At 38.1% G+C, this 24,733-nt stretch overlaps 2 protein-coding genes across 4 annotated transcripts; one reads left to right on the top strand and one right to left on the bottom strand.

Annotated features, from left to right (window-relative positions):
* Window positions 1–226: 226 nt before the first annotated feature.
* LOC127442018 (calcium-binding mitochondrial carrier protein SCaMC-3-like) lies at window positions 227–11,571 on the bottom strand. Of its 2 annotated transcripts, XM_051699684.1 has the most exons (11): window positions 11,426–11,571; window positions 11,204–11,336; window positions 10,957–11,083; window positions 10,741–10,828; window positions 10,295–10,406; window positions 8,702–8,860; window positions 4,213–4,350; window positions 4,021–4,128; window positions 2,828–2,995; window positions 2,495–2,633; window positions 227–2,325 (listed from the first exon to the last, which is right to left on the bottom strand). In XM_051699684.1, the coding sequence occupies exons 2-11, from the start codon at window positions 11,324–11,326 to the stop codon at window positions 2,141–2,143; spliced, it is 1,347 nt and encodes a 448-aa protein (XP_051555644.1). In that variant the 5' UTR covers window positions 11,327–11,336; window positions 11,426–11,571; the 3' UTR covers window positions 227–2,140. The 2 variants fall into 2 exon arrangements, with proteins under 2 accessions (XP_051555644.1, XP_051555646.1); XM_051699686.1 differs by lacking the exon at window positions 11,426–11,571 and having other exon boundaries at window positions 10,957–11,100; window positions 11,204–11,299.
* An 8,057-nt stretch (window positions 11,572–19,628) lies between these two features.
* LOC127442023 (dnaJ homolog subfamily B member 4-like) lies at window positions 19,629–24,733 on the top strand. 2 transcript variants are annotated; one of them, XM_051699692.1, is made up of 4 exons: window positions 19,629–20,056; window positions 20,551–21,128; window positions 22,824–22,915; window positions 23,736–23,902. In XM_051699692.1, the coding sequence occupies exons 1-4, from the start codon at window positions 19,846–19,848 to the stop codon at window positions 23,770–23,772; spliced, it is 918 nt and encodes a 305-aa protein (XP_051555652.1). In that variant the 5' UTR covers window positions 19,629–19,845; the 3' UTR covers window positions 23,773–23,902. The 2 variants fall into 2 exon arrangements, with proteins under 2 accessions (XP_051555652.1, XP_051555651.1); XM_051699691.1 differs by lacking the exon at window positions 22,824–22,915 and having other exon boundaries at window positions 19,634–20,056; window positions 23,736–24,733.

Here is a 24,733-nt window from a genome sequence, read left to right on the forward strand (position 1 = left end):
AGCATATGGGTTTTGAACAACATAAAGGTGATTAAATGAGTGAGTAAAAGTACATTTTAAATTTTTGGTGAACTACTACTTTAACTGGAGGCTCATTTTTTGAACACAAACCTGACAAGACAACCTTTATAGATCAATAAAATGATCTCTTTTAAAAGCAGATTCTTAGGAGATGCTGTACAAAATACAGAATTAAAGACAAATAAATTACTTAGAAAACCTTACATTTATTTTGAATTATTACCTAATAATATTTGCATTAAAATATATGGCACTGTCCCTGACAAAACCTAAAAGCACAATAGAAGTCACATGTCTTACCATGTTCTAGTTCTGATCTGGGTGATAACACTCTACTTTGTGTTATAGATCATTTTCAAGACAATATCAAGTGTTTTTTCTAAAAAGGTACTTCAGAAACTTACCAGATAACCACATTCATTCAATCCCTTTACAATATACACACATTTACTCTTTGTCTTAAGCCTGTTATGATGAAAACTGCTCCGTTAATGTTTTCACATTCAAAATAATGAATGACATACGAATCACGTACTGTACGTGACATATATTTTAAATTCAAAACGTCAAATTTCACCAAATGGTGAATGTTTGCACCACTGGAAATTACTGTTGGTCTGCACAATATTTCAGTCATAAAATAGTGGGCAAATATTGCATGTTTAGTTATATACTGAAATCTTACATGACACTGACACTCTTAACCTGAACTGTTGACACTGATGCGTGCATGCTGCGTGGCGCTGGAATAATACGCAAGTTTCCCGCTCTGCTTCTTAAATTTGAGTCCCGCCTTCATCGATTTGATTGGCTATCTCATATGACATTGACGAGCGGTGTTAAGACTACTGAGCATGCTAAAAATGTAACTTTTTTTAAACCATTGTGTTATTCCTGCAACAACTTAATGACAATTAGACAGCAGTGCATAATGAACTGCAGCAGAACAGCAACAAGGATATCAGTTATTGGGGGGGACAATCTGACCATACATGATTATTGGGGGGACTTGTCCCCTCAAAGTATATTGTGGTTACGGCCCTGAATGAAAGAGAATGGTAACTGAGGCTAACATTCTGTCTTATACTGTATCTCATTTGGTGTTCCTCTGAAGGAAGAAAGATATAGGGGATTGGAAAAACATGAGGGTGAGTAAATTATGACAGAATTTTCATTTTTCTTTTTAAAGGTGCACTCAGTAACTTTTGTCTTTGTGTCATCTTGGACTTACACTGACACCTAGCGGCTTGGATGCAGCATAATTTAAAATCAATAGATTTCAGTTTCAGATACCATTGTAGACGTTTAATATTCACAGTCAGACATGATTAATTTAATCAGTGAGTGAAAGTGTCCAATACCAAGGACGGTTACTGAGATTAAGCGAGTAGTATTCAGCTGGTCATGTGATTCTAACATGGCAGCCCCCATGTTTGGACCCTCTCCATGTAGAATAAAACAGCTTTTATAAGGTTACTGATATGACTGGAGTCTTCATTTTAATATGGGAGTGCTCATGATTTACATATATTGCAAAATTACAATTCATGTCTTTAGGAGTTAAACTTTTTTAATGAGGAAAAAATTACTGAGTGCACCTTTAAGGCTTATCCTAAGCATGAAATATAGCAAGTTTTAATTGAAATATTCAGTGCGTGTAAAACTAATAGTTTTTGAGGATTTGAATGTGAACTGAGCATAGCTTTCCCTTGTTTGTTTATTCTTTTTCTTGCACTTGGCTACATTTACCATTATCTTACTATCTATTAAGAGTATTGCTTCAAGAATGATCATTGTTTTGTTGAACATTTATTCTGTTTAAAATTTGCTTGGGTTCTGCAAACCTTGTGCTGCCTGCTCTCTGTGTTATACAGTGTTTGTTTTCAACTAGCTTAGTATTGCAATCACACTTTAATAACAATGCCTAAAAGAACAATATCAAACAATGTGCAAAGTAAAAACGATAGAGTGTACAACAGCAAATTGGTTATTTGTCACCTTGTGATATTGGTGCATTAAAAATATGTGACCTTCCATAACTAAAACAAACAAACTAGAGTAAAAGAATAACAAATCAAGAAAGAGTTACATGGCATCTTTCCTCAACACTTGTTCTATATTATGACAATGAAGAAAGCAATGTCTCAAATTTTGAGGTCAGGCTGTAATTCAGCAAAGCGCAAGGAACTGCCCTCACGAAGCTAGCACCCATTCCATTATAGAAACCTCTGAGTCCGTACTGCTCATAGATTCCAATGAGACCTTGAAGAGCATGTCCAGGTTTCTGTGAGGCTGAACAGATAGCTAAAAACACACAACAGAACAGCACAGTGATCATTTTACAGTGCTCAACATTCACAAGAAATTTATTGAAATAGTTTCAAATTAGCCAGAATGTAAAGCATTGTAAACATTTACTAAAATTGGTAAACAAAAATGCATGTAATTATGATTATTTCAGGGTAACCTTTACCTAGAGCTTGCTGCTGTGTTCTGATGACAGCGAGAGGGTAACTGGTGGCCTGTCCTGATGCGAACGCTGCAAAACTGAAGAGGAAGAGTTTGGGGTCGCTGATGTGGGCTGTGTCCTGTCTGGCCCAGTTCATAATCGACTGCCACCAGAGGAGAAAGGTATAAAAATTGAATCTCTACAAGATGCGACCATTGGTCAACGACCAATTGAGAAGAAAATAAAGGCTAAGTTTCAGCTTGCCTACTGAGCAGCCACACTGCCTGAAACAGCTGTTTCATTGTCTGCTTCTTCTTGATTGAATACTCGTATACTTTCTCTATAGCTCTGACTTACCTGATGCACTGCACATTCCACGCCAGCATAGGGTATCATACAGAGTATGCTGGGTTTGAACCCTCTGTAGAAAGCTGCCACAGACTCATTATGGTAAATCAACTTGGCACATCCCAGTACTCCAATGTAGGTGCCAGCAGGCTGGAGATTAAGTCTTACTTTCAGCACCTGCCATTAGTAGAATTATAAGTCAGTCATAAATCAGCTTACAGTTTGCCGAAAAACAACAAAAAAGTAAGTCCATATAACTTGTGCACTATATTCCAAGTCTTTTGAAGCCCTATTATGTCTTTGTATTAGGAACAGGGCAAAATGTAAGTCGTTATTCACTGATAATCTTTCCCTCCACTGTAGCTTTCAAATCTCATTCGCACATGCACAGACTGTATGCAAACTTGGCACGAGAAGGCGTATTGCGTCAAGTTTCAATAATGGCAAAACTATTGGTACGTGTCTGTCATGTAACCAGTCGGGATGCAGTCGGGATGCACCAAGTCTAAACATGGCTAGTTTGAAAATTGGAATATATGGACTACTTCTATGTTGTTTTTAAACCTTTTTTTTTTCCTTGACAACCCCTGAACACAATGAGCTTTCAATTAATGGAAAAGGGCAGTCAGTGAGAACATTCTTAAAAAATATATTATTGATATACGATGAAAGTATTTGCCCTTCGGATGAACTATTTTTGTAATAGAATTTGAAGTATACAAAAGCATTGCAAGACACAACAGGAACATAAACAGGACATAAATCTATGGGTGCTGCAAGGAAGGTATTAAGAACATTTTATTCTAGTACTTCTTAGGCCAGGTCCAAACTAGTCTGTTTAAAACCTTCATTTTCATTTACCTGCGTCATCATTTTCCAAATTATGTTGTAATGCAGAGCGTTTTCTAAATGCTCCGTTTTTGATGAAGGAAAACGCCATTCTAGTGTGGATGAAAGGTGTAAACATAGTGAAATTAATGGGTTTTCAAACTAAAATGTGTGGATGTGGCCTTAGAAAAAAGCTGAATACTTTGAAGACTACATTTGGTTAATTGTAAAAAATTTTGTTATGGGTCAATCATTGTTTTACTTGGTTACTGCATGGCTGTTTATGGTGGTGGTTTGGTCCTTTTGCAAGACAACAGATTTGAAAGACAACACCTAACAGTAAGGAACTCCAACCTGTTGCATCTCTCTGATACCTCTAAGGGGTAGAACACAGCATGTGCTACAGCCCCTGAAACACAGCCCAGTCCAAACCTTTGATGCACCGACAGACTGTCCCGCTCGCCAAGAGTATACATCCTCATCTGTAAGAAGAAAGAAACAAAGGATGTTTGGACATCTGTGCATATACAATATGAGCATAAGTGAGTGCATGTTTGTGTGCTCACCTGTGCATAGATGAAGCACTGAAGCACTGATTGCGGTGTTCCTTTAAGGACATTTACAGCATTTCCTTGCCACATGGATCTAAAACCTCCAGTCTGCAGCTCTCGGAATCCCAGAGACACAGCGTTGGATCCAAAAACCTATCAATGTGTGGATACAGTATACTCTTAGAAAATAAGGTTCTTTGGTGTTCTACAGTATATAGAACTCTAGGGTTCTTTACTCATCTCCAAAGAGCCCTTTATGCCAAAAAGGTTTTATTTACAAAGACTTACAGAAAACAATAACCCTTTTTGCACTTTGGGTTGACAATAGCTTAATGTGAATCTATGCATGTATGTTTATGCATAAATTACATGACTGAAAGTTTTGTTTATAAATAGTTTTGAACACTACACTACATTACTTTTGCACTTCATACTAAAGAAAAATATTTTTTTCACAGTGTACTTCAACAGCTTTGGGTTTGATTAGAAAAGGATAAATGACAGATGATCAGATCCAATGTCATTTCTCTTTTAGATGACATGTTTATCTTAGTATTAATATACAGTCTATGCTAGTCTATTCTTGACTCATAATTCAACAAAAGATGCAAAAAAAAATTGTTTATCATAAACAGCAAACAACTTGAGCGTGTAGCGTTGTTTTTCCCCTCCCATCTACACAGTGCAAAGGAGCATTTAAGCCGCACACTCAGACACGCAACTGATCAAAATGCGCGAACATGCGCCTATTTCAAATTTTAACGGTCACAGGAAGTCGGTTGAAATGAAAGCTTGAGGGTGACGTTACCCTGGTTAATAAGAGAAACAACTTAATATGTTGATTTATTGTATGTTATTTTTATTTATTTTGACCTAACTCCTTGTCATTTATGACTTAGGCCTACATGTTTATTTCAGAAAGAACAAAGAATAAATGTCAACAAAACATATTCTCAGATATTCTCCACCAGCAGGTTAGTAATGTCACACTTGAATCACTAAAATCTCTGTTGTGGATTGACTAGTAATCCTGAGGTTATGTTATAATTAAATTTTCTTTGCTTCTAGAAAACATGGGAAAAATGAAACCAGTTTCCATGAGCACATAACTGAATAAACCCAACTGCACTGATATAAAGAGATTAATCAATCTCTATTCAAGAGTGTGAATATGTCAAATGTCCAAAGTCAAAGAGAGGAAGTGATGGAAATGTTTCAATTTCTCAACTTGTGAGTATTTGGTGTCTGTAGTTTAATTGTCATGTACAAAAATGATAATTATGTATTTTTAATTGAATATGCCATATTAAGTGAACATGGGTTTTAGCAAAGACCTTCAACTAACTCGGAGCACTTCTGAAGTTCTGGACATCAACATCAGAGCCATGACAAGTGGAAGTCAAAGGGGACATCTGACTTCAAAACAATGACATAATGTCATAAAAGGTACATATTTTTCTATTATTCCTCATTTTTGAAACGATGCAGAGCGATGAGTTAAACGAAGAGACGATGGAGTGAAGAACCCAAGTGCAATTTATTAACAAAGTAAAAAACAAAAAACCCTAACTATAAACGTGAAACAAACATGAACTTGAATATAAACTTGACATGAACAACGTTACCAAACATATAATACCTAAAAAAGGACAATGGAAAACATGAGGGCTTAAATACATGGACATGGGAGAACATAAACCAATGAACAAACAGAACTCTAAACAAGATAATCAAACAATGAAAACATGACACATGAACATGGAGGGAAAACAGGAACTAAACTTTTCAAAAGAAGACATGAAATACATGAACACACACATTAAACATTACATATCACCCCCACTAGGGGGGCTCCCGATGCCCCAAAACATGAGCAAACACATAAAACATGACATAATTCCCAAAGTTCTGTAGGGAGCTGGGGGGCGGGGTGGGTCTTGAGGCGTGGCTTGGGATGGCATGGCGTGGCCTGGCCTGGCGAGACAGGGCGTGGGACATGGGACCAGGGCAGAGTCAATGGAAGGTGGGGCCCTGAGAGGCTCGAGGGGCGGAGCCGTGAAAGGTGGGGCTGTGACAGACTTGAAGAGTGACACCATGGAACTTGGTACCCAGAGAGTAGCCAGGGTGGAGTCGATGACAGGGAGGACCAAGGCGGCACTTGAGGCTCGGAGGAGCAAGGCGGAGCTGGGGGATCGGAAGACTGAGGCGGAGCCGGTGGGGCTGAGGACCAAGGCGGAGCCGTAGGGATGGAGGTCCCCAGTGGAGCTGACAGATCGGAGGGACGAGGCATAGCCAGAGGATCGGAGAGCCAAGGCGGAGCCAGGTGACCGACAGACCAAGGAGGAGCTGGAGGGACGAGGGACCCTGTTAAAGCCAACAGGCTGAAGGAACGCAGTGGAGCCGAGGGAATGTAGAGCTGAGGTGTTGTCGATGGATCGACAGGCCAAGGCAGAGTCCAGGGCTCGGAGGGTCCAGGCGGGGTCAGAGGGTCAAAAGTTCCCCTTGCATGATCACGAAGAAGCGTCCATAGGGTGGGTACAAGGGTGGGAACCATCTCCAGGTCCAATAGCTCAGATGTGGCTATGACATGGTGTGGAGCAGACTCAGGCGTGGCTGTGACGTGGCATGGAATGGAGCAGGCTGAGGTGTTGCTGTGACATGGCATGGAGCAGGCTGAGGCGTTGCTGTGACATGGCATGGAGCAGGCTGAGGCGTTGCTGTGACATGGCATGGAGCAGGCTGAGGATCCGGGGCAAAAGATGGCGCTAACTCAGCGACCATGTCGTGGACCTCGGGCTCGGCGGCCATGTCGTGGACCTCGGGCTCGGCGGCCATGTCGTGGACCTCGGGCTCGGTGGCCGCCTCCCTCACAGCGAACATGGAACCAATAATCTGCAGGGCGCGGTCGATATATTGAGCCAGGTTGTGAGTACTCTGACCGCCTGGCACCAGAGAAGAGATGGGCTCATTCAGTCCAAATCGGAAACAGTCCTTGAGGGCCACCTCATTAAAATCCACCCGGCATGCCAGAGAGCAAAAGTCCTCCACGTAATCCTCCAGGAGACGATTCCCCTGATGTAGGCGTAGGAGTTGGATCGCTGGGTTCATGGTTAGATATTTCTGTAACGATGCCGAGCGATGAGGTAAACGAAGAGACGATGGAGTGAAGAACCCAAGTGCAAATTATTATCAAAGTGAAATCCAAAAACCCAAACTATAAACGTGAAATATAAACTTGACTTAACATGGCATGGCATGGCATGGCATGGCATGCACAACATTACCAAACATATAATACCTAACAAATGACAATGGAAAATATGAGGGCTTAAATACATGGACATGGGAGAACATAAACCAGTGAACAAACAGAACTCTAAACAAGATAATCAAACAATGAACCAATGAAAACAAGACACATGAACATGGAGGGAAAACAGGACATCACATGACCAGTAACACATGACATGAAACAGGAACTAAACTTTAAAAATAAAATAAAATAAAAATAAAAGACATGAAATACATGAACACACACATTAAACATTACAATTTTGCGTTGCATCAAGGTTTTTATGATACTAAATAATGGTTAATTTCTGTCTTCATACAGATAAAACACAACACTCTTCTTCTTCAAGTACATTTTAAGTTGAATTTGTTGTATCCAAAAGACATCAGTCAATTTGTCAGACCAGTGGCAACAAAACGATTGTGTATCTGCCCCAGTGCTAAAAGTGTTTAACAGCTTTTCATTGGTCATTTGTTTGTATTTATTTTTATGTAGTTTTTTACTTGTTTATTAATCGTACTTATGGTTATAATGTTAACTTATAGTTAATGTTAAATCATTTAATGTTTATGATTTTTTTTATAAATAATATTACTACTAATGAACTTTTACCTTATTATTACAAACCTGTGGATTTATGAAGTCAATGCTCCTAACTATTGCATTATGAATTGTGTTAATTATTGCTTGTGTTACTGTAAATACAAACTATTACAAATGCTTTACTTAACAATACTTAAATGTCTTTTATATGGTTATTTCACTTTCTTAGTGATAATATTACATGAACTATTCAATTTGCATATCCATTCAATGTTCTCCTGGTAATAAAAAATAAATACATTTAAAAACTAAACAAAAAACAGATGTTACAGTTGCATGTTGGGAACCCCTAAAAGGTTCTATATAGAACCTTTCCACCTGGCACAAAGAACTATTTAGGGTTCTTTTGACAGAACCTTTAAAAAGGGTTCTATATAGAACCTTTTAGAGGTTCCAAATATGAAGCGAGTGATAGAACACTTTAGGGTTCTACATGGAACCTTTTCTTCTAAGAGTGTATTTTATTCATAAATAAAATAATGTACATTGTGCATACTCTAAAACTAGACACGGAAATACAAATTATTTTTCCAACTAAAACATAGCTTCAACCTACTGTAGCCAAAACAGGCCTTCAAAGTGAATTTCACAGCAAGTGTGGGAAAATACCTGTAGTCGGGTCTTTAACTGGTCAATTGGTGCGGTCACAGTTCTAGATACTGCATCTGACAAGCCTGCAGCCAATATAAAATTCCCCCAGACAGATAGGTCAGTCTCCTCCTGGGTTAGCTCAATAGGCACAGGGCGACTCTCACCTACATCAAATACCTATAAGAACACCACCAAATTCATTCATAAAATAAACCTCAGGTTAACAGGCAAGCCGAAATGGGATAAGGGATAGTTCACCCAAAAATTAAAATTTTCTCACGCACCCTCATGCCATCCCAGATGTGTATGACTTTCTTTCTTCTGCTGAGCACAAACAAAGTTATTTAGAAAAATATCTCAGATCTGTAGGTCCATACAATGCAAGTGAATGGTAACCAGAACTTTGAAGATCCAAAAAGCACATAAAGGCAGCACAAAAGTAACTAACACAACTCCAGTGGTTAAATCTATATCTTCAGAAGTGATATGATAGGTGTGGGTGAGAAACAGATCAATATTTAAGTCATTTTTTACTATCAATCTCCACTTTCACTTTCACATTCTTCTTCTTTTGTTTTTAACAATTCGCATTCTTCGTGAATATCGCCACCTACTCAGCAGGGAGGAGAATTTATAGTAAAAAGTTACTTAATATTGATCTGTTTCTCACCCACACCTATCATATCGCTTCTGAAGACATGGATTTAACCACTGGAGTCCCATTACTTTTATGCTGCCTTTATGTGTTTTTTGGACCTTCAAATTTCTGGCCACCATTCAGTTGCATTGTATGGACCCACAGAGCCGAGATATTCTCCTAAAATCTTCATTTGAGTTCAGCAGAAATTCATACACATCTGGGATGGCATGAGGGTGAGTGAATGATGAGAGAATTTTCATTTTTGTGAACTATCCCTTTGAAAGGCTTTCTAAATAGTTACAATAACATTATAGATATCTGAAATTAACATTGCCATTAGTGAATACCAAAATACCAATATCAAACATTTGCATTTTTACTGGTTGTAATTCAATTGTTGATATCAGGAATGTACATCTGCACTAGTAACAATGTATTATTGTTATAGAAAAATTATAGTTTTTACTAGTAAGTATTACATTGTTGATATGTGATATTGGAATTTCAACAAGTAAGAAATTAATTATAGATATCTTTAATTGTGTTTTGAACTGGGGTGAATGACAGAAAATGCTTAAATTCTACTGGTGATAATGCAATGACAGATATCAAGAATCATGTTTTTTTACTAGTTGAAATTCTATGTATTATATCAAGAATTAAAGTTTACTAGTGCAAACTTAATTACATATACAAAATTAGCATTTTCACTAGTAGTATTTCTTTTGCTGATATCAAGAATTAGCATTTTATCTAGTTTAAGATATCAATCTCTTTTGTAAGTTGCTTTGGATAAATGTGTCTGCCAAATGAATAAATGTAAATGTAAATAAATGTCAACAATTCATATCCTGCACATGATTAAAAGTCAATCTGGCTTTTAATCAGAGAACAACTGCTATGTGCAAAACATCAAACTAAAGTGTGCATTCAAAGTGGTTTTAGAGAGAAACAAGTATCTGAATCTTTACCAGGTTATGTTTCCAGGAAGATACCAGCTCTCCAATGTTATCTGCTGGGTTAATGATAACATGTTGAAGGAATTCCTCCCAGTCTACTGTCATAGAATTGTCTCTATCCATTCTAATAAACAAATATAATCATAGGACAACTTTATTCACAAACATCAAACGCTACATAAACATTGTGAAAATGCAAATGCCACAATAAAAATACTGTTCAAATCAAAGTTCAGTATTTTAACCAGGGCCGAAGCTACTGTAATGGGGTGAAAGGTGGTAACAATTCTAGGGGGGCACAGGTACGGGGGCCCACAACAAATTTTAACCTATATTTTTTTACATGAAAGGGACCCAGAATTCTTTAGTCGGCCCTGATTTGAACAACATTTTATTTATCAGCAGAACAAAGATATGGATTCTATGCGATGATTTTGAGTGATCTTATAAAGTCTTACATTTGAATGATTCTCCTTGCGTTGGGTTTTGATAAAACCACACCTAATTCTTTAAACAGAGTCATGATATCCTCCAGGTCAATTGCTCCTAATCAGAGAAGAGATTGCACTTTGTTTGTGAGCTCAGAGCACCTTTAACAACATTCAACAATGACCAGTTATAAGACTATAGGTGTTTCGTTCAGAAAATAGGAGGATTTGTCACAGACAACTTACCACACTTCTTTCTGTCAAGGGCATGGAAATCTATTTTCCATTGCTTCTCTCTGTCCGTCATGTAAATGAGGAATTCCTCATAGCTTAGACGTCCATCCTCATTTTGGTCATATTTGGACAGGATGGCCTGAATGAAGGAAGTATCTTTTGATGCAGATAATGTAAACCAACTTCAATAAAAGAACAATTTCTCGTAATTGTGCAACTGTATTTAAATCAGCAATTAACTGCACAAAAAATATCTTACTTGCGCCTTTTCACAAACTGGTACCACACCTATTCTTCGCATTTCACTATGCAGTTCTTCAACTGATATAAATCCGTCTTCATTCTTGTCGAGTTTATCAAACAAGCCGCGAAAATGATCCATGATTAAATAGCTATCCAAATAAAAGATAAAGGTACGTGTTTGCTGACAAATATTGTTTCAAGTATTATCTTAACTTGTGGTAAATTATTCTATATTGACCTTATCTCGATAACGCTGAGTCAGGATGGAGTTCTGTGTGGTGGTCCAGTGCAGTGCAGTGCCATCCCGTCACTGGGGAAACATGCGTGCTATACCGATGCTAACCAGCAGATGGCACTGTGATGTTTATTTTTATTATTATTTTTTATTATTATTATTTTTTTTAAATAATTAATGTCAAGAACAATCTGCATACTTACAGAAGTTGATTACTGTAAAAAGAAAAAGAACAATGCAACAAAATGAAAATAAATAAATAAATGAAAACAAACAACAGCCAGAGGGAAACAATTATAAGAGGTTATAAATCAACTGATTCTTGAGATAACAAAACATGTTTATTTTTTAATAATAAATTAATTTGAAATGTATATATTTGTAGACAAAACTTTCAGATTTTTTCCAAAAATTGACATTTATTCACTTTATAACTTAATCTTACTGTAATTTCTGTCAACTCCATCAGTCACACTTAAAGCGTGCTATTTTAATCTGATCCATCCTACAAGAGTGTAAAGTCTTTAATTATCTAATAAGGGTGTTCAGAAAAGGAGTTAAGTGATAAAATACATTCCAGAATATACATATATATATATATATATATATATATATATATATATATATATATATATATATATATATATATATATGTATAATTTTTTTTTTTCTGTTTTCTGTTTTCACACTATTCTGAAAATTCTGATTGAGTTGACAAAATTGAATATTTTTCCATCTTAAATGTGTGTTGTACACTGGGGCCATTTTGTGTTTTTCCTCAGTTGAAGCTGCATCCATAACCTAAACTAAAATGCCAAAATTATTCCACAATTCTTAACAGAAATTATCACAATGGGATGACAGTGTTGACATGCTGAATCTGTGACAGCAAAGACTTAAACATTGTTTGTTTGAAATATATACAAATATAAAAATGACCAGAACACGTGTCCTACTGTTGCAAACACCATGAGCAGGAATTGGGAAAGGGGTACTCAAGAGTTATAGCTGAACATGTCATTGTCTGATTTATTCAGGATTATTAAAAAATCTGATGGAGTTGAGGCAAAGTGAGAACACAACTTTGATAGGCAGTTTTTTTATGGATATTTTTTATACTTTTTATGTATTGTTTGGTATCTTACAGATCCCTACCTTTTATATGATATTCATATTTATGAATTTGTTGCATTTTTTAAAAATTGTTTTGCAGTTTAACATTGTGACCTCTTGCTGAGGACAGGTTAATTTACAGTACATGTGCTTCCAAGTATAGAGCATGCATTTTTAAATATTCTAATGAAATTATTTAAAAACATAAGTAATAAATGAGTATACACATTTCCTTTGGATTTAACTTTTTCCGTATTTTTATTATTATACATTTCTTGACTTTTGTATGTAGGACATGTTTTGTCCCTTATCTCAAGAATCAGTGGTTGACATTTTTGAGATTTTTTGTTGTTAATGGCTAATGAAGTTGCAACATTTGAATTGAAATCAACCATATAGAGCGAGATGAGTGGATTCTTGCCTAATAATTGATAATTGTTTCTAAAAAATAATAAAGAACAAGTTATTGAACCTGTGCGTTTTTGTTGTTAGTTAATTATGGGTTTAATGGAGCAATGCGGATCACAGTAATTTTACCAATAATATGAGGCTATTTACAAACCAGACAGATTTCTAGAAGTAAACCTGTGCCTGACCACACTTATATTTGCAATTTTTTGCTACTAGACTCTATCTAATATTTTGAAAAGAGGAAAGGTTTTGACAGGCTGCCACCAATAAAATTATAAGATCTGGAAATAAGTCAGCAGCAGTTTATTTCTATTTGTTTGCATTTCAGTCTTGTACATGTGATTTAAATGTCAATTTATTTAGCCTACATATTTATGTTTTTATTTTTATTTTTTTTTTATTATTTTTTTTTGTGTATTTTATAGAAAATGTTACTGTCTCTCACTGGCCTCATTAACTGCCAGTATCTGTCAAGGGCTCCAGTGCCTGTCACTTTCCCTCACCAGCCCAAATGCCTGCCATTGTCTGTCTTCAGTCCTATTGACAGCTAGTGTCTCACTAGCCCCAGTGCCTATCAGTGTCTGTGTTCAGCCACAATGCCTGCCAGAGTTTCTAACCTGCCCAATGCCTGCCAGAAGCTGTCGTTAGCTCCACTGACTGCAAGTGACCCTCACCAGCCCCAGTGCTTGCAAGTGTTTGTCTTCAGCCCCAGTGTCTGCCATTATCTTTCACCAGCCTCAATGCTATCTGGTGTCTATGTAACACAATTTTTGTTCCTGGGTAGTAAGTGTTATTTCCTAATTGCTTATGCCTCACAAGTATAGAAAATGGCTATTATTCCCCACAAACTTTCCTTTTGTGACCAGGACAGTGATATTTTGAAATGTTCCTATTTCCAATGAGAAAACGGGCAAATTTGTGTCTTTTCATTCACATAAAGTCAGAAATAAACAACATATGAATCCAAAATCCTTCTTTATCTGTGGTCCGATGAAGACACCGGCTTTGACCTTTGCCTCAGACAGCTTAGGGAAGAAGTCTTGAAGGTACTTGAAGGCTGCCGACTCCTTATCTAGAGCTCTGACAAATTGTTTTATAAGGCCCAATTTGATGTGCAGCAGTGGCATCAGCACCTTCCGGGGTCCACCAGTGGCTCCCACTTGACGTTGTTCCTCGCCACAGAGAACTCGGTCCGCTGTGGCCAGTCCCGCCTGTGATAGTGCGCCTTGGTGTCCCTGCTGTCCCAAAGGCAAAGATAGCAGGGAAACTTTGTAAAACCGCCTTGGAGACCCATCAGGAATGCCACCATTTTGAAGTCTCCTATGACCTCCCAGCCATACTCATCATACTTCAAGGCATCCAGCAAGGTCTTGATGCTGTTGCAATCCTCTTTGAGGTGCACCGAGTGAGCCAGGGGAAGAGACGGGTACTTGTTACCATTATAGACCAGCACGGCTTTGAATATTATTTTTGTATAAATACATGTTAATGTGGATTCATATGTTGTTTTTTTCTGACTTTATGTGAACGAAAAGACACAAATTCACCTGTTTTCTCATTGGAAATAGGTAAATTTCAAAATATCACTGTCATGGTCACAAAAGTAAAGTTTGTGGGGAATAATAGCCATTTTCTATACTTTTGAGGCATAAGCAATTAGGAAATAACACTTACTACCCAGGAACCAAAAAGAAAAAAAAAATTGTTACACAGTGTTATCGGCTACAATACCTGTCAGTGTCTGACACCAGTCCCTGTGCCTGCCAGTGTCTCACCGGTCCCAATGCATACCAGTACCTGTCATTAATGTAATTCCTGCCTCTCACCAGCCCGAGTGCCTTTCATGCCTATGTTCAGCCGCAGTGCCTGCCAGTGTCTCTCACCGGCCCAGGGTGTATCATCTGCTATAGTGCCTACCACTATCCCTTACCAGCCCCAATGCCTACCATTGTGTGTCATCAGGATCATTGCCTGCCAGTGTCCTTTACCAGCCCAAGTGGCTGTCAGCATCTGTCTCCAGCCCCATTCCTGCCAGTCTTTCTCACCAGTCCCCGGGCCTACCAGTGTCTCTCTTCAGACCCAATGACTGCCAGTGTCACTTACCATGTAATGTGTAGTATTTCCTTCAGATCCTTTCATCAATAAATTCCAATAAAATTCCAATTTGAAGAAATTGTCCATTGATATACAACAAGTCCACTGATATACAAAAAGAGCAATATGGTTGAATAGGTTATAAGCTCAGTGTTAAAAAAATCTTGTGTGAACTGTCACAAGGTGTGGGTGAGCCATTTAATAAATTATATGTAAGGATCTATACTTGTCTCCAACAATCTCCAACAAATAATCCCAAGCAATTTTTTTCATACTGATGCATGAAGCCTCCTCCTGAGGACAAGCTGCATCCCACACTACTTACACTACAAAACTGCATAGAATAGAACAGAAGTATGTGATTTGGCATGCAGCTTTCATTTCCTTGGATAATCCAAATCATTTCGGACCCCCAGAAGTAACTCTTTGCCATGCCTAATCAGAAGTATCTGCCAGGACTTCCTGTTGTAGCTGATCATGTAAAATAGTCATAATTAAACAGTACTTAAATTTAGCATAATATAATCAGGGTTGGTAGGGTAGCTTTTAAAGTGTATTCCACTACAGATTACATGCTGTAAAGTTAGATTACTCAAGGTAAGTAACATAATATAATTATGCAATTTTTTTCATGCAATTAAAAAGAATGGGAACTGGAACTGTCAAGTTTCAAAAAAGATGCCAGTCATGTGATAGCTATATGTGAGGAACAGACCCAAATTTAAGTTATTATTCACTTATAACCTTATCAAAATCTGATGTTTACCACTGCGATGGGATCATTGGGTCAGCTGAAATTGAGAAATAGATCAATCTGATTTGTGAATGCAATCGTGAGTGTGTGTTTGGAAAAACGTGAGGGTCAGTAAATGACAGGATTTTCATTTTTGGGTAAACTATTCCATATTTAGACATTCTGATGTATTCTGTTACTCCCCAACCCAATTTCATATAGTTTCCTTGGATATTACATTGAATATGTAAGGGATAATATACAGTCAGCTGGTCATTATTGCAAAATAAACTCTGCAAGGGTGGTCAAGTCTCCAAAGCAAATAGGAAGGGTCTTGTATCACCCTGAATGGGTTTATTTTAAGATAAAGACTGGCTTACTGTACATTATCCCGCTTATAAATAATAAAATAGACATGAAATGTTGATTTGTAAGAATGATGTGATTATGTGAGAAAAAAATAGACTGCAGAGTCTCCAGAAACACTGAATTTAACTTCTGCTCCAAGTCAGCGTTCTGATGAACCTGTTGGTGTTTATTTTGCATAAATCACCATCTGACTGCTCGAAATTCCACTTATTACAAGACTGCCTGCCAAATAAATAAATTAATGGACATATGGAAATATTCATTTAAGTTTAAATTATTGCAGAGTGCATATGAGATGTAGGAGACCTGACTTGCAATACCCAGATGACCAGTAAAATATTCCTTTATCCTTGGATGTGCAGTCATTACTCAGAAATATCAGACCACTGGATGGAGCACTTTACCAATCAGAATTGAGTATTCATGAAACAAAGAGAGCCATGAAATAAAATGTGTTCAGTGGAGTAACTTGAATCTTACGGGCCCTAGTGCAAAGAACCTGTCGGGCCCACTCCTTGGGGAGCCTGTGTCGTATATATCTTCACCCGTCGGGTCCGCAGTCATTTTTATGGTTCCTTTTGGTCGACTGTTGTGGGCCCCCTCTCACCCCAGGTCCTAGGGCAGCTGCCCACACTGCCATCCCTGTAGTTATGCCCTTGAATGTATTTTGTGGTGCCTAAATGAATAACAATTTGTTACTACCATATCATTTATCATATAGCACAAAATTCATAGTTTTGACTTGATAATGTGAAGTAACTTGTGCTGGATATGTTAGCTTAGTAAGTTAAATTTACTATAAAAGTAATTATTTTACACAGTTTCTTATAAATGGCTGTCAATGGAGAAAGATGCTATTTGCCCATATCTTTCGGCAGGGGTCATGCTACTAGGCCATGCTAATAAACCAAATCTTAATCCCTTGGCATGTGCCCCTCATGGGCCAGCCAAGTCAGAGGTCTGGACACGTCACTCGTTTTGTGCAATGGTGCAGCGCAATTCCATCCTGTCACTAGGAAAACCTGCTTGCTGTACCAATGCTAACCAGCAGATGGCTGTGAAGTTTATTATTGGGTCTGATATGGAGCAGTGCAGATCACAGTACAATAACAATAATATTCACAGGCCAAACAGGGTTGCTTCTGAAAGCAAACCTGTGGGTGCCTGACTACATTTATTTTACAATCTATTTTAGATTTAGAGTACTTTAAATATGCAAAGCAAGTCTGGTCAGGAGGAAAGGTTGGGATGGAGAGGAAACTGGATCTTTTGCTGGCAAGCTGCCACCAGCCAGGGCAACTTTGAACTACTAAACTTAGAATGAGTACTGCCTTTTAATATCTGACATTTTCCGACTATTTTTAGAAAATTACGTCCTATGGCCTGTGGTAACTTTGCTTACTATGCTCTGATGAAGACAGATACAACAAAATTTGACTATGGCTTTAAGAGCAGCTTAAGATTTTGAGCTCAAGCTACTAGGGAGTTAAGTATTGACCTTCGCCAGGCATACTCCATTACTGTATTTAAGTTAACATGAATTAAAACAAGGCTGTGAGGGATAGACGTACAGTTTGTTAAATGGGTTGCACTGATATTTGTCAATGGGTTGCACTGTGTACCTTGACCTTGATGATTCAGCTGACAAGATACTGTATTGAAAATATGTCTTTCCAATGGACAACGACCTCACTGGTTGTGAAAATTAGATGTGACCTAAGATAAAAAGACAGCACAACCTATTGAATGGAGTGTACATCTATCCTACACAGCCTCTTTTTCATTTGTCTCAAATTAAATGTGGTGCCTGTCCTGACTAAGGTCCTTCGGCCAATTGTTTTGCTTTAAGACACTGATGAAGTCATTAGCAATAATCATATTTAAAAAATACTCCCATTTGAGTGAATAAGACACATTAGAATTGGAATTAAAAATGTCTTGATGGAGGCCATGTCAATATGAACCAAAGCCCAGATGTGCAAAGCTTATGGAGAAAAACATACCACAAAGGTAATACAAGGCTGTTGCAGCTGATGAACCAGCTGAAGTTAATTTTACATTTACATTTACTCATTTGGCAGATGCTTTTATCCAAAGCGACTTACAAAAGAGGAATAATACAACATAAGCGATTAATCTTATGGAGACAGTAGTACGAAAAGTGCTGCATTACAAAGTTTCAATTGCATTAGAAAAATACTATCCAAGACAGATTAGAGTGTAACAAGAATAACTGTCCAAATTCACATATTGTATAAGAGTGTTCTGCATTTGATAAAGAACGTTCTGGCCGTTCGTACTTTGGCTGTTAAGAAAAGTACATTCTTCTTAAGGTATGCAGGTATGCCCGGACATACTTCATCCGGCATTGTGAGCTTTGTCCTGTGACTGATTCCCAGATCTATGATGTAGTAACAACTATTTTATTTAGTCTGGTTTTGTTAGAGTACAATTTAACCATCTAGTGTATGCAGGACTTACAGGTGAAGCTGCCCGACTCGCAGGTTCTTCAAATTTTTTTAATTCAGTTTTTTGATTCTGACGTAAAAGTGATTCTGAGTAAAGAGCTACGAGCTACGTCTTCACAGACAGACAGAATATAGATGGATGGATGGATTAATTGATGAATGGATTAATGGACTGATGGGTGACAGACAGACAGGATAGATAGATAGATAGATAGATAGATAGATAGATAGATAGATAGATAGATAGACAGATAGATAGTTGATGGATGGACTGACAGAGAGCTACGAGCTACGTCTTCACAGACAGACAGAATATAGATGGATGGATGGATTAATTGATGAATGGATTAATGGACTGATGGGTGACAGACAGACAGACAGGATAGATAGATAGATAGATAGATAGATAGATAGATAGTTGATGGATGGACTGACAGAGAGCTACGAGCTACGTCTTCACAGACAGACAGACAGAATATAGATGGATGGATGGATGAATTGATGAATGGATTAATGGACTGATGGGTGGCAGACAGACAGACAGGATAGATAGATAGATAGATAGATAGATAGATAGATAGATAGATAGATAGATAGTTGATGGATGGACCGACAGAGAGATACGAGCTATGTCTTCACAGACAGACAGACAGAATATAGATGGATGGATGGATTAATTGATGAATGGATTAATGGACTGATGGGCGACAGACAGACAGACAGGATAGATAGATACATACATAGATAGATAGATAGATAGATAGATAGATAGATAGATAGATAGATAGATGGGTGGATGGATGGATGGCTGGATGGACCGACAAACAGACAGATATGTAGATGGATGTATGGATGGAAAGACAGACCAAACACCATCTACACAGTACACACACTAAGATATATGCTACACATAGCTACAAACGCTCCTGGCTTCAGTGAATTTAGATATATCTGAAAATGGGAAATGACGTGCCTCAGCTCTTACTTTCTAGAAAGCGCCCTCGGATTCCAGTGAGTTGCACTGATACAGGGGAGGGAGCGATGGCTATTTAAAGAGGGTAAAATAACACAAGATCTTTAGAGCTGAGTAACCGCCTCCGAACAAACATAGCAGGACCAACCATCTGTATCACAGTTTAAAGAGGCAGGATTTTGACTGTACCCACTAACAGTGTTTTAATCACTGACGAATCCACAGGCAGCGCCGTCAAAACGGTCTTCATTCATTAGACAAAATGGGCAAAGATTATTACAAGATTTTGGGAATTGCGAAAGGTTCATCGGACGACGATATCAAAAAGGCGTACAGAAAACAGGCTTTGAAATGGCATCCTGACAAAAACAAGGCGTCCAATGCGGAGGAGAAATTCAAGGAGGTCGCGGAGGCTTATGAAGTTCTTAGTGATCCAAAGAAAAGAGAAATATATGACCAATACGGTGAAGAAGGTAGGGTTCCCACTTTTTAATCTCCGTATCGAATAACACTGAGAGAGAGAAAAGAAAAGAAAAGAAAAAAAAAGAGTCCATCTTTAATCCTTAATCCTTTTGTCGTTATGTCGAATCACAAAACATAACAGACTAATGATGTGATGAATACCTCGGTATATGAGGCCACACAGTTAAAACAGAGTCATGGTTGTTGTTGTCCATTGGCAGTGCTCATATTGTCTTAAATCGGAAACAAAGCACCGTGTAATGTCCTTATTTTATCGAGCAGTATGTCGGAATTGGTTGGTCAACGATGTTACCACTGCTGTTTTATATCATTATATGTTTTGACTTCTATCTCATATGATGTGTGTGTGTTTATTTATTGGGGTACTGGGTTGCATGCAGTAATTCAAGCTTACACCATGAGGCCTGTGGCCTAAATTTTACTTTTTTTTTTTTTTTTAAAGAAATAAAACTGGTTTTTGTTTCTTAAATCTGTTTATTATTAGGGCTTAAAGGAGGTGGAGGCGCGTCGGACGGGCCAGGAGGAAACTTCACCTACACCTTCCATGGAGATCCTCATGCGACGTTTGCCACGTTTTTCGGGGGCGCCAATCCTTTCGAGATATTTTTCGGCAGAAAAGTTAATGGGCGAGATGACGATGACATGGAGGTGGACGGAAGTGACCCCTTTGGTTCTTTTACTAGTTTTAACATCAATGGATTTCCACGCGAACGGCACATCGGTCAGGGCGGCCCGCCGCGCAGAAAACAAGACCCCGCGATCCACCACGAGCTCCGGGTGTCTTTGGAGGAGGTTTTTCATGGGTGCACCAAGCGCATGAAGATCTCACGCAAGCGCTTGAATCCAGACGGTCGGACAATGAGAACCGAGGACAAAATCCTCACTATTGAGATCAAGCGTGGCTGGAAAGAGGGAACCAAAATCACGTTCCCACGCGAAGGCGACGAATCACCCAGCACGATTCCAGCTGATATTGTGTTTGTCATCAGGGACAAACCTCACGCCCACTTTAAACGAGAGGGCTCTGATATCGTGTACCCGGTTCGAGTCAGTTTGCGCCAGGTGAGAGCCACTTAGATGAGTGCTCATACGTATTTTCATCTCTTTTATATCATCCCCATTCAGGTGCACATGGTCATCTATCCATCCATCTGTCAGTCCATCCATCAATTATCTATCTATCTATCCTGTCTTTTTGTCTGTCTGTCTGTCACCCATCAATCCATTAATCCATCCATCCATCCATCTGTAGTCTGCCTGTCTGTGAAGACGTAGCTCTCTGTCCGTCCATACATCATCCATCTATCTATCTGTCCGTCCGTCCGTCCGTCCATCCTGTCTGTCTGTCATCCATCAATCCATTAACCCATTCATCAATTCATCCATCCATCCATCCATCCATCCATCCATCAATCTATCTATAGTCTGTCTGTCTGTGAAGATGTAGCTCTTTGTAGGTCCATCTATCTATCTGTCTATCTATCTATCCTGTCTGTCTGTCTGTCGCCCATCAATCCATTAATCCATTCATCAATTCATCCATCCATCCATCTATAGTTTGTCTGTCTGTCTGTGAAGACGTAGCTCTCTGTCGGTCCATCCATCCATCTATCCATCTATCTATCTATCATCAGTCTGTCTGTCTGTCTGTCTGTCTGTCTGTCGCCCATCAATCCATTAATCCATCCATCAATATATTTTGAAATCTATCTGTCTGTCTAATTATCTGTCTAATCTAGCTAATTATAAAAAGAGGAGAACTGAATCTGTGCAGATTTATACAATGCACTGCTTTGTAGATTCCCCTTATAAATCTTTTTATTTTAATTATTTGACTGAGGTCTTGTCTCTTATGTAATATGGAGTTTGTACAGGAAGGAACATGAGCAGGATCAGCTGTTGTGAGATGCCAGAAAAGGAGCTTGCCTACTTAAACTGTTACAGGGCCAGATGTACTTATATGGCAGAATCACTGATAGACCATTTTCTGTCCGTAAATCCCACTACTTAAGGTCTACCAATCCAGCTACTTAAAAGTATTGTTAGGCTTAAAAAGGTAAAATTGTAAACAATAAAAAAAAGTATGTTTGTGACAAACAGAACAAGTCAGATACATTTCTGTTTTGCAGACAGTATCTGCAGTATAATTAATTGAAATGATGCTACAGGTTTGCCCAGGTTACAGTTGTATTGTGAAAGTTTCATTCTGTCACATGAATGTCTTTTGCAATTTTCATTTTCTCCCTGTCCGGATGCTTGCCATTTACAGTAACATGATTGGTGCATGTATAAATAACATGAAACATTAAAGTATGGTATCAACTGAAAAGCAGCTCCCATTACATTACTATAAAGGTTAGATTTACATGATTAATATTCAAACAATATACTTCATACGAAATCGAGGAACGAATGGGTGTGATGTCATTTAGAACAAAATCTGGCCAAAAATAAGGTGTTTTTGAGTTCGTTTCAGTGGTTCGCCAGTGCAAGCTTTTAGGAAACTTCTTACCGGCTGCTAAACACCTTCTTACTACCATTGGTCCACGTCATCAGTAGGTGTGACCTGAAGCTCCACCAACCTTAAAGCCAACAGCTAATTCCCATTCAGTCAGTTAAAATCAGTCAACATGAACACACCGGCCTGCAGTTATTAGCGAGCTGGGGCAAGTTTACCTACATCTGTATGATCGTTCGCTTAGAGACATTATCCAAGACCATGTCATGCAATTTTTTTGTTTTTGTTTGTTTAATTAGTTAAAAGAGGAATTTAATCTACTCAAATACTCTGAAGTGCCCATTCACTCATGTGCCATCTGCAGCGAAAGCCATTCACACATCTGCCCAAAGTAAGATATGCCTCTCTGATCATCATTCTTTTGTCTGTATTCTGAACATTAACACTCTTTTATACACCAGTCTTTTTAGTAGTATCAGTGTCATTACAAGTTACAATAACAGAGTGTAATCGGCACATATTATGGCCGTGATAGCGCATTAGCGTCATGAATTCAGAATGTAAACAAGATAAATGAGACGTTATCTACTATATATATATATATATATATATATATATATATATATATATATATATATAGTAGATAATTACTTTAAATTATAATTACTTTAAATCATCACTGAGTGGTTAAAACAGCTTTTTACGGACCTCATTTGAATTCTACTCATAGAATGAGGGATAAAGTCATTGATAACACATATTTAAGGTTTTACATGTAGCGTCCACATATTGAAATGTACTTCTAAACACCTCCCACAGCGGTGTGGTGGGTGTATGAATGTTCGCAAACAGTATACAGTTGCTCAGCTGTTTAGAGCTTGTTTTTACCCCTGAACGAAGAACTTCTCCGGAAGTATATCAGGGCCTTAATCCTCAAAAAGCAGATCAGATCAGGTCTCGGAGAGCCTGACTGAGAAATCACCAAGCAAACATAAAATGCCTAAGTTATTAAATCTATGATGTTTGGCAATGTAGTGTTTATGTTGGAAGGATAAACAATTATTATGTTAGTTTGTGTATCCATGTAGTTTAAAATTCATAGCACATTATTACCAGAAATACTGTCTTTATCAGAGCTTTTTTGTGTGATTTACAGTTGTGAATATGAATTATCTGATTAACAATTGTTTTATATATTTTTTTTATCATAGTCATTGTGTGGCTGCTCTGTCACCGTGTCGACAATAGATGGTAAAACGTGCAATATGAAGATAACCGATGTCATCAAACCAGGCATGAGGAAGATAATTGCTGGACAAGGACTGCCCTTCCCAAAGAACCCAGAACAAAGAGGGGACCTCATTGTAGAGTTTGATGTGCACTTTCCTGACAGTCTGCCATCCAATGCCAAGGATGTCCTGAAACGACACTTACCAACCTCATAAATTGAGGTTGGACAGACTGTAGTGACATTTCTATATGAACAATTTGGTCCCCTTGTTAGGTGGACGATGATGACAAATCAGTTTTGAGAATGTGCAATTTCTATTTTTATCTAATTGTTTATTCTGTATACAGTCTATATACTGTATGTCTAATACATATACTGTACGTATGTATATACACACTCACTGAGCACTTCATTAGGAACACAATGGTCCTAATAAAGTGCCTGACGTGGTCTTCTGCTGTTGTAGCCCATCCACCTCAAGGTTCGACGTGTTGTGCATTCTGAGATGCTATTCTGCTCACTACAATCGTACAGAGTGGTTATCTGAGTTACCGTAGCCTTTCTGTCAGCTCGAACTAGTCTGACCTCTTTCATCAACAAGGCATTTCCTTCCGCAGAACTACCGCTCACTGGATGTTATTTGTTTTTTGGCACCATTCTGAGTAAACTGAGACTGTTGTGCATAGAAATCCCAGGAGATCAGCAGTTACAGAAATTCTCAAATCAGCCCAGCTGCCACCAACAATCATGCCTTGGTTGAAATCACTGAGATCACATTTTCTCCCCATTCTGATGGTTGATGAGAACATTAACTGAAGCTCCTGACCCCTATCAGCTTGATTTTATGCATTGCACTGCTGCCACATGATTGGCTGATTAGATAATCGCATGAATAAGTAGGTGTACAAGTGTACCTAATAAAGTGCTCAGTGAGTGTGTGTGTATATATATATATATATATATATATATATATATTAA

Source organism: Myxocyprinus asiaticus, chromosome 6, assembly GCF_019703515.2.
Source record: "Myxocyprinus asiaticus isolate MX2 ecotype Aquarium Trade chromosome 6, UBuf_Myxa_2, whole genome shotgun sequence".
Lineage (NCBI taxonomy): Eukaryota > Metazoa > Chordata > Actinopteri > Cypriniformes > Catostomidae > Myxocyprinus > Myxocyprinus asiaticus.

What these genes read in the sequence shown, in the direction of transcription:
- LOC127442023 (XM_051699691.1), top strand. Translation starts at nt 19,846, where the DNA reads ATGGGCAAAGATTATTACAAGATTTTGGGAATTGCGAAAGGTTCATCG. An exon ending in TGACCAATACGGTGAAGAAG is followed by an intron (nt 20,057 to 20,550) that starts GTAGGGTTCCCA and finishes GTTTATTATTAG; the next exon opens with GGCTTAAAGGAGGTGGAGGC. An exon ending in TTCGAGTCAGTTTGCGCCAG is followed by an intron (nt 21,129 to 23,735) that starts GTGAGAGCCACT and finishes TTTTTATCATAG; the next exon opens with TCATTGTGTGGCTGCTCTGT.
- LOC127442018 (XM_051699684.1), bottom strand. Translation starts at nt 11,326, where the DNA reads ATGGATCATTTTCGCGGCTTGTTTGATAAACTCGACAAGAATGAAGAC. An exon ending in CAGTTTGTGAAAAGGCGCAA is followed by an intron (nt 11,084 to 11,203) that starts GTAAGATATTTT and finishes TCCTTCATTCAG; the next exon opens with GCCATCCTGTCCAAATATGA. An exon ending in CTTCCTGGAAACATAACCTG is followed by an intron (nt 8,861 to 10,294) that starts GTAAAGATTCAG and finishes GTGTTCTTATAG; the next exon opens with GTATTTGATGTAGGTGAGAG.